The sequence below is a fragment of the Chironomus tepperi genome, unplaced genomic scaffold (genome assembly GCF_022539635.2).
Source record: "Chironomus tepperi strain 1889 unplaced genomic scaffold, CSIRO-AGI_Ctep_v1 contig_100, whole genome shotgun sequence".
NCBI lineage: Eukaryota > Metazoa > Arthropoda > Insecta > Diptera > Chironomidae > Chironomus > Chironomus tepperi.
Window position 1 is genome coordinate 1,562,047 of NW_027226222.1, and position 15,845 is coordinate 1,577,891.

Consider the following 15,845-nt stretch of genomic DNA (forward strand, 5'->3'; position numbering starts at 1 on the left):
GAGCTTAGATTTTCTTGAGTGATCTCTAAATTTTGATTAAAGTTTAAGTTCAGGGATTCCATTTTGAGCAATCATGTTGACAAACCTGATTGACACATTGGAAAGCTTTTACAAATTCAAAGGATCGGCACAATTTTCATGACGGGAGCAATTTTGACGTGGCAGCCACTTGGACGGCATGTGGAAGTCAGTAATTTATGCTGATTGGATTAGATTTTTCGAAATTTGCTAACACGTCTAAATAATTTAATTCAGAAAAGGGGTGGAAAACTACACACAAATTTTCAAATTCAAAAAGTTCGTTATATTTTAACAAAATATAATTATTGAAATCGAATCAATTTGACTCAAGTTGATTGATGCGTCATTAGTCATGCAAAGCTTAATTGTGAGCCTCTGACCCTGTTGGCACTCTCTAGACGTAATCAAATTTTAAAGAATTCAAAAACGAGCTTTTCATTATTCATTAGAACTATCGAAAAAATCATATGGAATCAATTGGATTAACCCCGCCAAGCACTTCATCTGATAAATCGTCAACATTCCAATCCGTTAAACCAATTAAAATTGTACGACCAAAGAGTGAGACAAAAATGGATGAAAGGAGCATGGAATCGCCAAGTTGAAAATGAAATTAATAGGATTATGCATCATTGCATACGTAAGTGCAGCAACAGCCAGACGATGTAAAAATGGTAAGTGAAATAAATTAATTTACCAATAACGTCACGATATAAAAATATCCATGTCCTTTATGATTCATTGCATGTCGTGTATATTGATATTAATGTCACTGATTCTGTGCCTTTATTCGTTATTAAATTTATGTTGTGTCATTAAATCAATTCACGATTAGAAACGAAATGCTTCAATCTTGTCACGTTCTATTATAATAATATGGGTTTTCCTCATATATGACATGTTTGATGAATGTCTTTACATGAATTTTGAGTTAAGAGACGAAGCAAAAAAAAAAATGTCGCGTCTGACTCATTAACTTGATTTTCACTTTTCCACCACTTATTTCTCAAGTACTTCGGTACATGTACGTTTTAAAACAAAAGGATTATAGAACGGAAACTCATTCAGTGCTTCTTGTGCTTCATGCATTATTCCTTTAAAAAACGTCGTCATATGAAATGGAACGGTGAAGTAACTGACGATACATTTTTTACCATGAAATTGAGAATGGAAAATTCATGAAAATTAAGAACATGTAATACCGATTGGATTCATTCTATTGGAACTACTTGATGTTATTTCCGTTTCTTAATTTGTCTTTAAATTCGTTCGTTTAGATGCTTTTATTGTCATTTTATAGATGAATAAAATCTAAAGAATTTAGCGAGTTCTGAATTTTATAAAAACAAATGATTCCATTACCACTTTTGATCTTTTTACATCAAACTCTCCCTGGTTGTGCGCTAATTGATTTTCTTTAAACCAACACTCCGTTTGCTAAATACTCTTTAATTTCCAATCACAATACCGATCTCGCAATGCTGCCTTCTACATGCATTCTTAATGTATGATCATCCAGAACCACTTCTTTTGTCCGAGTGATACGTTGAAATTAGTCAGAGCTGCGATAAGTCAACTAGTTATATACGATTTGGTCACTTTCTGAGTCTCGAGTAGAACTGAACTGTGTTAACACTAACTTTACGTTAGAGTTGAAGATCTTTAGCTTCATCTCTCGAAATAAATTACTGAAATTAATGGAACATATAGCTTTCCTTAAATAAGTGGAACTTATGTCAATGAACTATTTCATTAGTTTAATTACTTTTCCAACGAGTTGGAGATTAATTGTGATCCATACTCGAGTTGTGGACGAGTTTATTTCATTATTTGTATATGGAATTCTAAGTAAGTAAGTCCAATAATCTCTGCAGAGCTTAAAAGTATTCAAATTTTACATGGAATCATTTGAGTCAACTTTTCCATACAAATTTCGAGATGAATATTTTCATGACTTGAGACGACTTTTCCATACAAAATTTGAGCAAAATTCGAGCTCTAAACACCTGTCCACTCTAAAAAACTACTTTCGTTAGTAACTGAAGTTGTCTAATGCATCTTGTCAATCATAATCCTTAAATTCATCAAATGTAGTTTGCGTTTTAATTTCTTATATGGCAATGGATGAAAACTTGATTATTTTTCGTAATGTCATATAATGTTGCATCGAATTCCGATAAACCTAATAATGCTTCAATGTTTCAAATATTAAATTCAACAAAACATTGCAGGACATATGCGGTATAGTAAAAAATGTAAACAAAACATTCAACTATAGCATAACCACGCTACTTTTGAATGTTTTATGAAAACATTATACTCAAAAAGCTCTTATACTCAGCATATCTCTTATTGCTGTTCTGATTTTAATACAACGTTTCATCTCATACGGTACGGATGCAAAAGTTTTTCGCGCTCTCATTTTAGTTCCCTCTTATAATGAAGGGAAGAAGAGAAAAAAAAATTGTGAAAAAATAAAATTTTCTTGTTTTTTGGAAGTGCCAAAAAGGAAAATAAAAGTAAAACAAAAATATTTGAGTGAAAGTTTTCCATTTTATGTAAACATAAATATATTATTTGACAGGATTAGTCGAGAAATATTTAACTTTTATTCGACAATATATTGGTTTTATGCTTGTGTGTTAAGAGAAAATCGATTTTACGGCATCAATTTTTCTCTCATCTTTCCTACATGAGATTTATTTTTTTTTTTTTTTTGTTTTTATGCCGAGGGAAAACATAAAAAAAAGTTGGAGCTGTATTGAGACATATAAAAAAGACAATTCATAATTTATGGAATGCAAATCAAGTGCAATAATTAAATGGTTATGAAAAATTATGAATTCTTAAATTTTATAGCATAATGCAGTAATTTATTCATAAGAGATTCATAATGAAAAGTTGCATAATGTGAATAATTGAAAACTAAAAGTTTGTGGAAATTGTACAATTAGTGAATGCTGAAAAAATTTATAATTAGAAAATTTTACTGTAGGAAAACTAGACTGATGATTAAAACTTTTGTTCTCAAAAAGGTAAATAACATATTGTTCATATATTACTGTTTAGAGACGTAGTAAGGGTTTTGGCGGATATGACATGGTGATTTTGCTCATTGTCATAAACTGTGTTTGATTCTATACTCGAATGGAATACTACTACTACTTACTAACTTCTGCTAGTGGAAATCCCAGATCAATTGTAATCCATGAGCTCCCATTAATGCTGCCTGAAGCTGGTTCTATCGTTGAGTTCCAGTTGCCGATCGATTCCAATGCCACAGAATTTTTTAATCGATTAATCAAAAAAATTTTTCGTGGCCTTTAAAGGAATGTCAGGATCTATAATATCCCGTCATTGATTTTTTGGTATTGTTTGAATGAATTTTCAATTTTTTGTTCAAAAGACTGAGTAGATCTTTGTGAAAAAAATGTTTTTGAGGCAAAACTCCTATTTTTATACATCAGTACTCAAAAGAACCATTAATATCAAAATTGAGCTTTTTTACTTAATCAAAATATTCTCGATCACGATCTCTGAGAATGATCTCGGCATCAGTCGATCGATCAATTTTTTGACTTGCGATCGATCGATCAGTTGATCGATCGATCATTGATTGAAAAATGATCGAGATCGATCGATCATTATCATCGATCATCGATCATTCGATCATTTTTCCATTTTTGATCGAATGAATTGATCGAGATCGATTCGATCGCTCGATCGATCGACTCGATCGCATCGAAGTAATTCTTCTCAGAGACTACCAATTCGAGTATCGAGAACACTTGGTCTCAACATCCCCAAGTATCATTCATTACATCGGTAGTGCACTGATTGATGAAGAGCTCGAAGTCGACTAGGATTTTGAATGGAAAAGTTTAGTAAAGTCGACTCGACTCTATATAAAATTCAAGTAGACTTCGAACTCTAGTTTGATATTTAACTATTTTTGACAATTTTATGCAAGTATTCCCATACTCCATATTCAATACATAGTCCTCGAGTTACTCTAAAGTTTTTTAAAAATTTACTCAATAATCGAGTCCTGGAAACTCAATCTAGTAGCAATTAAAGCCCTTGTCCCCTTCCCTCCCTGGCTACGTCACTTGAGTCATTGAAACTTTATAGAAAAAAAATTCAATGCATACCTAACGACATCGTAGACACGAAAAATTATTGAAAAAGGAAAAGGAAAAATAAAATAAATCAACTTTCGCGTTTGGTGCTTAAAAGGTAGAAAGGATGAAACTTTTTTTTTGCCGCCTAAAAATTATTTATGAAACTTTTAAAATGGAATAGCTCGTATTATGTTCAGCGACATTTGTTTAATATTCACTTTAAATAGCTTTCAGAATAAAATACTTGTTTGTCATCCTCATAAAAATCCTTCAACTATCAAAAGAAGGATATAAAATGTCTGAAAATTATTTCAAAAGAATTTTTTCCCTGTTTTATAAAAAATCAGACTTGTTTTTCATTCATTGGGCTCCTTACAAGTATGAATGCCTTTGTAAATTATTGCTTTTGTTGCGCTTAACTGTTGAAATGTTATTCAGCTTTTTAATTGATTTTTTGTTGTCTACACCTAACAGAATGAGGCAAACAGGGAGGCAAATGGTATTATCGTCAAATAGGCTTAATACAGCCGCTTCTGTGACTTCAAGGTATTCTTATTAATAACACTTACTCAAGTGACACAAATTAAGAAGCCATCATTTGGTGGCCATTTGTCTTTGCCGCGGACACAGCTTCCATTTGATATTGAAAAATGTATCCCCGACGCAAACTTAAAACCTTTGTGTCCAAGCCTTCATGACTTGTGTCACTCGGATTAGTCTCCAGACTCTCCATTTACATTCTGAAATCTTGCCAGAATTAACATTCGATTAGCTTTTGTGGAGATTGTGGCTGGTTGTTTGCAATGTTTTAGACAACGTTGACTACTGGGTCCTGGAAGTGTTCTGCAGTATCTAGACTAGGTCATAATTATTTTCAAAGAAGACTTTGTATCAGATTTTGTCTACCTAGGATACAACAATGCTATTAAAGCTGCTATTTAAGTAAATATCATTTGGAACCTTCAACAAGTATAATCTGGATATTGCCAAAATCTCCTTATCATTAATAATCATAAAAAAGTTGTTGTCATTCCAAATAATTTAAATCCTTTTAAAGCTAATTTTGAAAAACGAATCGAGATCCAAAATGCCTGAAAGGACTTCTCACTGAATGTGTTAAATACAGTCGAAGTAACATCAAAAGCAAATATAAGCATATCATTATTTCTGATATGAATCTCTTTAAAAGCTTATTTCTATGCTCATTAAAATCGTCATCAGTATGTGCCGTATGATGTTGAATATGCTAAATATTCAACTCCATTTGAATATTCTTCCTGATTCCATTTCATCTAAAATTTCTTTATGATTTTCGTTTTTATGTTTTATGAATGAAATGTATATTTTAGAGAGTCATGATAGATGAGTCTAAATGAAAAACATTTTCATGATGTCTACGTACGTATTTAAATATTGAATGTTTAAAAGAGACTGTGATTCTGTCAGATCTGAATGGCATTTAAAGTACTTTATTTGAGTATGAATAATTACAGAAATATGCTCGGTCAGTTTCATTCAATTATTTGAAAATTAACAATCTGATATCGTTATTTTATTGGAACTCAAGGAGATACAAGTTCAATATGATGCTATAGATAACATCCTGTAGATATCGGAAGTATCGGATTCACATAGATTGAGTGGATTTTTGAGTAATTGCTTCTCTTCCAAGCCAGCTTGACTCTGTCTTCGTGCTGGGTTCGACTCAAATCCGACACGATCACAAAGTTACGCTAGTTTTGTGCTGGATTTCGGATCGATTACCCGACATGAGGTATTCGGGATAGTTATCCATGTCAAAAATATAAACCGTTTTGGCAGGAGGATTCAAGGTCTAATAGATATGGTCTGGCTCATATTTATAGAGGTACCAAGCAATTGCAGGTCCACTGTTCCCTAATTAACAAACATAATAAGCGAACCCACTGGATAATTAAGCACTTACAAATCCCGATTACTTTTGTCGATAAATCCCAAAACTTCAATGACCATCTATTCATACTGGCCTATATTTAATTGAAGCATTAAACAAAACAGAGAAGTTTAAGCACACAGCAAGGAATACATGAGAAAAGTCTCAAAAGAAAAATTCCCAATCAATAATTCGGATTCTCTTATTAGATCTCTATTGGGCATAAGTCGAGCATTTAACAAAAGACTGCTTGCTCAGAATGATTTTCATCTATTTTTCTTTCGTCCTTCCAACAATGAAACTCATTCAATCGGAAGAGATTTGCTGAAATTTGCAATTTTCTTTTCTTTTTATTGACCAAAAGGCATGAAAATGTCGAATGATTGGATACAAAGTATGTATAGAAAATTGAGAGAGTACAGCAAAACTACGAATAAATTAAGACATTGAATAGTAATTTTACTGGATGAAATGAACAAACTTAAATTAACTAATTTAAATTCCATTCATTGCTCATCATTTTTTTATGAGAACAGTCAGCATGATGACAATGACAAACAAGTTAAGACCTCTCGAATTTTTAATTATTGTCATACTCGAATAAATGAATGCTGATGAATGAGACAAGGACCTGCCACAGAGAGAGCAAGAGTATAAGGAATCTCATCCAATAACAATTGCATTAATTAATTCATTAATGAAATAAATAAATAATAAAGAGAATCAAAGATTCGCGGATACGATAAAAGAATTTTTAAATATATGTATTTCGGCTACATGCGTGTTGATTGACATCGAATTTCGGACTGTAATCAATATTTATTATCAGTCATGTTGTGATTGCATTAATAGAGGACATACATTTCGTTTAAATTCTATATTGTTTTATTTCGAAGGACAAGCAAAAAATAAGTTGAAAAGTTATCTCCTAATTATTGGTATTTAGCGACTTTATATGGTCAGATTGTGGAATGAGATGCAAGAAGTTGAATTTGAGATTTTGATACTTTATAAGCGAATCTGCCAATGCTGTAGAAAGGCCTCAGTATCCGAGTAGCTAGAATATCTGTAAGACTCACTTTCGTGAGGATGTGGGTTCGAATCCCAGCAGATTCTGATCTTTCAATCATCATAAAGATTTGATGCTCATCCCCGACATGGTGTCGAAGAACTTAAGTTTTAAATAAACGATCCATGTTATGTATTTTGTGGTAGAAAAATTGTTAGGAAACTAGCCTGATTGCTGCAATCGCTTAATGAGATCCATTATCATTATCCCGCCGTCAAGACAATTTCGCCTCTCACCGTTAATACAGCAATGTAGCCGTGTCTTAGCGATCATATTTTACTGTTCCAGGCCGTATTGTCCTTTTGATCTGCAAAAGTTTGTTTTAATTAGATAGCATGGAGGTTTGACCTGGTTATGGAGTGGAATCTGAGCGACTATTTTGTGCTAATGGAAGCGTTTTTGGTTATTTCATCTAACTGCAACATGAATTGCATGTTTGATAGCATTAAGAAAAAGGAAAGCATTTTTCTTCCAAACTTCAGCCATATTAGCTTGCCCAAAACATTAAGTAAAATGCTCACATTTCCAACAAACCTTATAAAATTAATATTCCGATATTGATGCACCATAAGTCATAATAAAAAAGAAATTAGATATTTTTTTGTGCGAAAACTCAAAAAATCAAGTCAAGCTCCTCTCATCAAAATACATGAACGAAATCTTCAAATACAATGAATAATTCAACAGTGAACATAAAAAAAATTTTCAGCAGATTGAGGATGCACAAAATGAATTATTTTCTTTTTAATATAAAATTCAAAATGCAAAGTAGGAAAAAACAACAAAACACGAGAAGAATTGCATGAAAATGAACAATATAAATTTTAATTTGAAAGAAATATAGAAATAAGTAGAAAATCTCTATTTGGTTTGTTAGGTTGGAAGCAAAAATTCAACATAATGTAGAGCATTACACAAACCATTTCCTTATAAAAAATCATAGCTTTGCAATATAAACATTATTTTTACTGCATTCTTGAAAAATGAGAGCTTAATGGAATGCTTTGTCTGGTCGGTCGGTCAGTCGGTCGGCTGCCATTGAAAACTCCTTAACCAGACAACGTAAAGAGCTCAAATGAGCTTTGTTAGATAAGTTTTATTGAGTTATTTGTGCATCACATAGTTTAAAATCTTGTAATCATTCCTAAATTCAGTAATTAATGATTTTGATTTTCTTCATATTTCACTTGTAAACAAACCTGAAGTTGGCTACGAATAAAAGATTTTGAACTCGAAAATATACTTGAAGTTGACCGCGAATGAAAGATTTGAACTCAAAATTTTGAATTTCGAATAACCGTTACAAATTTAATTTTAATTATAATAATCCAATTTTAATATAATCATGATTTATTTAGGACTTTGAAGGGATTTCCATTTATTTATTGATCAATTTCTGATCACTGGTCAAAAATGCGCTGAAGCTAGTTGGTAGGAACAATTACTTTTCAAATATTATGTAAAAATAAAAGAAAATACCTTTATGATTTCAATATTTTTATTCACTATTTTTTTTGTGCTGAATAGGATTGGCTCAAAGTCGAAATGAATAAATTTAGTAGAAAATGGAATTTTTTTCCTTTCATTGTCTGGCATGAAAAATTTGTCGGAATATTTTTTCGAAATTCCTGCATTGACAATTTAATTTTTATTGATTTTTGTGTATCCCATAGGAAGTTTATACAGTTTTCTTTTAGAAAGTTCATGGAAAATTTTTAATAGGATATAGTCTTGCAATATTAAAATTATCATAAATTTCTAAACCAATTTAAAATTTAATACAATGATCAAGGATACAAATTGCCATAACAAATTAGAATCATTTAAAACAAGGATAAACAAGATTTATCAACAAGCAATTTAAGTCTATCCGTGTAAGAGACGATTTTAGCTTCTTTCATGATGTTAAAAGCAATATTGTATTTTTTTTTTTTTCAACAAGATGGAGAATGGAAAAGTTTTAGGTAACACAGTTTAAGTGATATTTTTTTAAACACAAAAGTTAAAGCTACGGACTTTAAAATCATATTGATTTACTTTGATAAAGTTTTAAGTTTTGACTTTTAAAGGCTTGGTTCTATGAATATTTCATTTATATAGTAAACTTGAAGCTTTCTGTTGCTGACATATTTGAGTTATTTGTTCCTGACCAATTCCTCAATCTAAAATTTCGATTTGATCTTGTTGATTAACCTTTTGAAGAATCTGAACTTCTGAAAAAGCTTAGTTTTGTGAATTCTGGATTCAAACCGGCGACTTTTGTTTTACCACATTAATTTTGAGAAATGATTCCTGCCGATTACTCCATTGAGCTACTTAATTTTGCAATTAACTCAATCGGGCAAATACAGGCTAAATTACTTTATTTTGGAATGCCTGGAACACACAGCTTAGTGAGCACTGAATGTATCGCACAGCATCATACCTCATCCCAACTGAGCCTAGTTCGAAGACTCGATGTCCTTTTTTAACCTCTTTTGGGTTTCAATTTATATTTTTGAAAATTCAAACTATGTCTCTGTTAGGTTCTATTAATTGATAGTATCAAATATATTCAATCGAATTCAATCTGTCTCTCCAGACACAGAAGTCTACAAGTCCCTGATCAAACGATTTCATTTAAAATATCAACAAACTTTTCAAATCAACCAAACGTCAACAAAGCAAAAGAAAATCATTTCCACACGCCTAGAATTGAGTGTAAAAAGAAATGAAAATAAAGTACATAAAAAATAAATTTTAAATGCAAATATTTTCATTGAAGCGTTGTAGATAATGACACTTGAACTAGGTTTCTTATTTATAAACGATAGCACAGATATGAGGGTAAATAGCGTGCAATCATCGAGGTATTAAATTTACCGAAAAAGGAGGAAAAACAGAAAGAAAAGAAGTAAAATCAATCGAACTAGTTTAATGGATAAAATATAAGTATAGAAATGTACGTATCGAATGAAATGCTAACACGTTACTAGACATAAAATACATTATTTAAACGATATCCATTCGAATAATAGCTAACATGAATATTTGTATATGACTCTATCGAATAAATAGTGGAAATAAAAGAAAACTGTTGAATAAATGGATATATCGATAAACTTTTCAGAATATGTCTAATGGAAGAATATAATGATAAATATTCATAACACATGATAAGGCATAGAATCGGAAATTTTCTTTCTGAAAATTATTAGACATAATAAATTACGGTGAAAATGATGAGAAACTATTCACTTGCGATTGTTGACATTTTTATGAGCTCATAAAAAAATTTGTTTGATTGTCGTTATGGTGAAATTGACTTGCTAATACCTTTGCTCTTCGCACTTTCGTTTTGAGACTGGCATGAATCAACATGCTGGGAAGTACTCAGGACAGGGAGAGAGGGAGTCAAATGCTCCCCTCCCTCCCTTCATAATTTCTGACTATGCCCCTGTCAACATGTCATCAATTTCATGATTTTTCTATTCGTTCCACTTTAATAAATTACTACATGATGTAACTTCCAAATAGTATTCATAAAATATCAACAAAAAAAAATCATTAAAGTAAAGTTTTCATCATACAAAATTTCGATTACTTGTTGAGCTTAGTTTTTATGAAGGCAGAACAAAAGAGTTTCCATAATGTCTGACAAATTTTCAATGTAATTCTATATTGCTCTATAGAAGTAATGCTATTGGTTCATAGAAAACAAAGGAGAGAAGGAAAGATATTGACCCTGAAACCACTTATTAGAGAAGCATCTGTATGCCTTAATATTTAAAATAAATTACTCGAAAAGCATCATGCAGCAAATTTTAGTTTTCGCCTTGAAAATGGGCCGAAATCAACAGTCATGTTGCAATCTCAGTATCTTCTCATCTTATCATCAACACATTGAAGTAGCATTGGCCTGATGACTAAATTGTACTAATCGGGCAATGTTTACAGAAACCAAGCTTGAACAGCACATCCTGTTCACTTGGGTACCGTATTAAAGTCTTAACGACAAGTTGTTTAATTACTGCCTACTCTTTTCGACTTGGTTTCGACCCATATTTTTATGGCGAAATGTGCTGTTCACTTCATTATGCCACTCGGAAAATGTACTCAAATTAATGAACTTAATAATTATACATTAGCACTAATTGCTAATGCTATATTAATGAGTTAAAACCTTACTTTAGCACTCAATCCTTAACCAATAATTTTCTCTAACACGATTACCATCTGCAGCTGTGTCAGCATTGTAGTATTCCGAAACTAAATTATAAGGCAATACTTGCCCTATTGACTTAGAAACTTGCGGTATCTGATAACGTGGATTCTGACATGTATCATAGTATTCCTTGGATTTCTAGAACGGTCTCTGGTAGGAATCGAACCCACGTACTCTCATAATACAGATTCTGGTGTGTTATCTAATACACGGCCACAAAGACCTTACTGCACTGCAGATTCGCCTTTATTTAGCTCGATATCCCAGATTCCACCCTGCTTAGACACTACAGTTAGGACAGCGCTACAGACCCACCTTATCTCAATTCCATTTTATACCTATAAATCCAGTTAGAAGCGTTTCAATTACCCATCCAGTCTACTGAATTGAATATTTTACGAATGATTGTCTCAAATGTCTGCAGTCTGTTAATTGACAAAAAAAAGTCATCTTATGTCTCTCCATTTCATTGAATGGATTGTTAATTTATTTCTTTTTTTCCCCGTCTTTTAAAAAATGACAAATTCCATGATAACACATTCCAAATGTCGCTGATGATGGAATTTTTATATTTATTTGTGTTTGTATGTCTTTTATCACATTTCCTTTCATTCCATCATCATCAAGCATATAACTGATGGTCCATTTTGATCAAATTTTAAACAAAATTTTACTCTTTAAATGATTCAATACACAATAATAAGGCATACAATGTGTTTATTTTCTGCTATACTTTAAACAGATGCATTCACGTTTTTTGGTGTTTGTGTGGCGGAAAAAGCTGCTCCTACTTGCAACATCGTTAGCATTCCTTGTGGCTATTCTATGGGGATTTGTGTATTCTTCGCATTCAAGTCACAGCGATAGCAAGAGACTGTCAATAAAGGTAAAAAAAAAGCACATTGCGTGTCAATATTTGACATTTTACAGTAAATATAAATTGTTTATTTAGGAACTGATGGTAGGAAATAAATACGGATTATTGCAAAAGCTCGGCATGAATAGAAAAGATACAGACTCGGAGAGTGAACCAATTCTTTTGAAGCCAACAGCCATAAATCTCCAAACCTTATATGCTTTAAATAGGAGAGGTTTGTTTGCCTTTTTTTGCTGCTTAATACTTTAGAGCAGTGGTGGTCAACCTGTGTGCCACAGCACATGTTAAAAAAATGTCATGAACAGTACGTCGTGTGTAGTTTCAATCAAGGCTTGCCCTCAAGGTGTGCCATGAGTAATTAAAGGTTGTCCACCACTGGTTTAGAGCATATTGATTTAAAGTTTTTTAATTTTAAATCCATACACAGAAAAATACTTCAAAGATTGGAACAAAATACTTCTGGATAAGGATGAAAAGGATCGAATAGATAATTTTGCAATAATTTCACGTGATGATATTGTTCGTAGAAAGATAGCAGATGAGATGAAATTGTCAGCCAATAAGCAAGCAGAGTATGAGGGATATTTAAAGAAGATGGGTATACCTGTGATTGTTGGGCTGGTATGAGACTTGATTGCTGTCTTCAGAACTTAATAATGATATAAAATTTAATTATTCATTTACATTAGGGACCGACAAATCGTCATCATTCACCACCTGATGAGAGAATCGTACATTTTGATCTCAAGGGAGCTGCAATGAAAGTCAGTTACATTTTAAAAATACTTCCAATGTTAAAGACATTAGGTGCCACAGGGATTTTAATAGAATACGAAGATACATTTCCCTACAGTGATATTCTATCACCGATTACTGCAAAGAATGCATATAGTAGACGAAATATTATTGAAATTTTGCAAGCAGCACATTCGTTAGACTTAAAAGTGATTCCATTAGTTCAAACATTTGGACATATGGAGTTCGCATTAAAATTAAAAGAGTTTGTTCATCTACGCGAAGTTCCAGAATCTCCACAATCAATATGTCCAAGTTTAAATTCATCATTCACATTGATCGAGACATTATTGACACAAGTTATTCAGCTACATACGCTAAGTCAACAGCAACAAAAAATTCTCATGACTCGGAAAGGACGTGACGATGAAAATGGAAAGGACATTCCGGAACTCACACACATTCACATTGGCTGTGATGAAGTTTATCAATTAGGAGAATGTCCTCGATGTCGTGAAAAGGTTCATGACATGCTTTTTCTAGATCACGTATACAGTGTTGCCGCATTCATTAAAAAGAAATGGCCGAAGCTCAATGTCATCGTTTGGGACGACCAAATGAGGCAGATATCAACAGAAACATTGAGAGCCTCTAGTGTTGGGAATATGGTGGAACCGATGATTTGGAGCTACAGCGGTATGTTTGAATTATAATATGGTAATTTACAGTCCTTCTAATTTAAGTTACATCATTTACAGAGGATGTCTATAAATTCATACAGTCAACAACGTGGGACAAATATTCGCAAATTTTCAAATCATGTTGGGTTGCTGGAGCTTTTAAAGGTGCTTTCGGTGAGACACTTCTAATTCCGCCTGGTCGACGGCATTTAGAAAACACGCTGCGATGGCTGGCAATCATACAAGGAGAAGGAACGAGGTGACATAAACCTTTTTTTTAAATTTTATTCTGAATTTTACATTAAATTCAATTTTTAATTTAGATTCCAGCATGGAATAAAAGGAATTGTACTAACCGGATGGTCTCGTTACGATCATTTCGCGACATTATGTGAACTATTTCCTGCAGCAATTCCATCTCTCGCCATGTCTCTTCATACAGCATCAAAAGGATATTTCGATATTGATTCACGCACAAATTCAATCATACCAAGTTTAACATGTCCAGATCCGCCTGGAGATAGACATATATGGTTGGATTTACAAAAGGATCCAAATCTTGGTGCATATTCACGATGCCTGTTTCCGGGCAGTTCCATTTTTCGTTTAATCAATCGATTATCTGCTCTCTCATCTGAAGCACGACAATTTATTGATTCAATAAAGTTTTCACGCGGATGGCTGTCTGACTATAATATTCGACATAACTTTTCCTCATCGTCACGAATAATTGAGCTTTTAGATGATCAGCCACGTCTTTTGGCATCATTGATTAATTTAGCGAGAAATTTATCCGAGCAAATGGAAGAGATGTTTGATCATTTTACTATTGGAGAGTATATAGAACAACGGATATATCCATTAGTAAATGAATTAAGAAACTTGGAAAAAATTGGCGAAAGCTTAAAGATGAAAAAGATTTTTCCAGTTCGGCCACTTCCTTATCTTGAGAAATTTATGAAAGAACTAGGAATTACACAAAAGACTCCATCATTATAAACTGGGTATAAGATAAGATTCATACTTAATATCATGAACACTATTTGAGTGAATTCCTTGGATAATTTTTTTCGGACTCACATCACAAAAACAGGATAAATCTTTAAAAAAAAATTGTAGAAAATAGTTTTGTTTCCCAGTTTGAAAATTTATCACATATTGTGGTGTCTGAGCAATGTATTGAAGAATATGGGATATCGAGGTATGTATAAGGAAATTGTCCAATGCTAGTGGTTAGGCAATTGACCAGATGACCACATATTTGTATCACTGTTTTATGATTACATGAGTTCGATTCCCAACAGAGATCGATCTTCTTAATCATTATATAGCAGTGGAGAGCAACCTGTGTGTTGCGGCACTCTATGCTGTGTACGGTTTCGGTTGAGGCTTATTCAAGGTGTGCTGCGAAAAATACAAAGTTGCCCACCACTGTTATATAGAGTGCTGTCGATATGACAAGGATTCGCACAATGCTCACGACACTACAACATACCTAAAGCAATAAAGAACTTCTGAATCTTGTTCTTGATAAAACTTAATCTGACAAATTATTTCCAAGGTAAACAAAAAAAAATTCAATGGACTGTTTAGAATTAATTTATTAAGTTTTTGGAAAACTTTGAAAATTCAAAAAATTGTAGCCAAAATAAATTCAAAAAAAAAATTTATTTATCTCGTACAAAATTAGTAGATGATACATTTTGGAGGCTAGGTCTATAATTATTAAGATTAAATTTTAATGTTTTTATAGAGTTGAATTATTGTCTAAACGTGTAGGAAGAAATTAAATAAATAGTTGATTTAATAAATCTATTCCGAATGCCTTTTGATTACAATTTATTTTCTATTTACAGGATTATATGTATTTGAGGTTATAAGGTAGGCAGTTGAATGATTCTATAAATAATCATATTTTTGCCATCAACAGCATTTTGTTAAGTATTTAATCCATCATCTGTAAATAATAATTGTGAAATCTTCTTCCTTTAAATTTAAATAATCATCACTACGATTATCCCAATCAGACAAGAAGCACAAGAAGCATGAGTATGTTCACTAAATTGAGCACTATCATTTAGGTGAGAATAGGCTCATTGTTTATTAGGGTTAGACAAAGAGTCATAACGTTGATTTAAGTAAAAAAACTACTTCACCCGGTAACCTTTGCAGACATTTGGAGTTCGAAGTTCAAGATAATTCCCAATAGATTGCTTGTGAGGTTAA

At 32.3% G+C, this 15,845-nt stretch overlaps 1 protein-coding gene across 2 annotated transcripts; it reads left to right on the forward strand.

Annotated features, from left to right (window-relative positions):
• The first annotated feature begins 654 nt into the window (after window positions 1-654).
• On the forward strand, window positions 655-15,322 carry LOC139087299 (hexosaminidase D). Of its 2 annotated transcripts, none has more exons than XM_070636073.1 (7): window positions 655-695; window positions 12,070-12,213; window positions 12,280-12,418; window positions 12,632-12,825; window positions 12,894-13,635; window positions 13,698-13,878; window positions 13,943-15,322. In XM_070636073.1, exons 1-7 carry the CDS (start codon window positions 693-695, stop codon window positions 14,616-14,618), a joined length of 2,079 nt encoding a protein of 692 aa, XP_070492174.1. In that variant the 5' UTR covers window positions 655-692; the 3' UTR covers window positions 14,619-15,322. The 2 variants fall into 2 exon arrangements, with proteins under 2 accessions (XP_070492174.1, XP_070492173.1); XM_070636072.1 differs by lacking the exon at window positions 655-695 and adding an exon at window positions 2,770-3,056.
• Window positions 15,323-15,845: the final 523 nt, after the last annotated feature.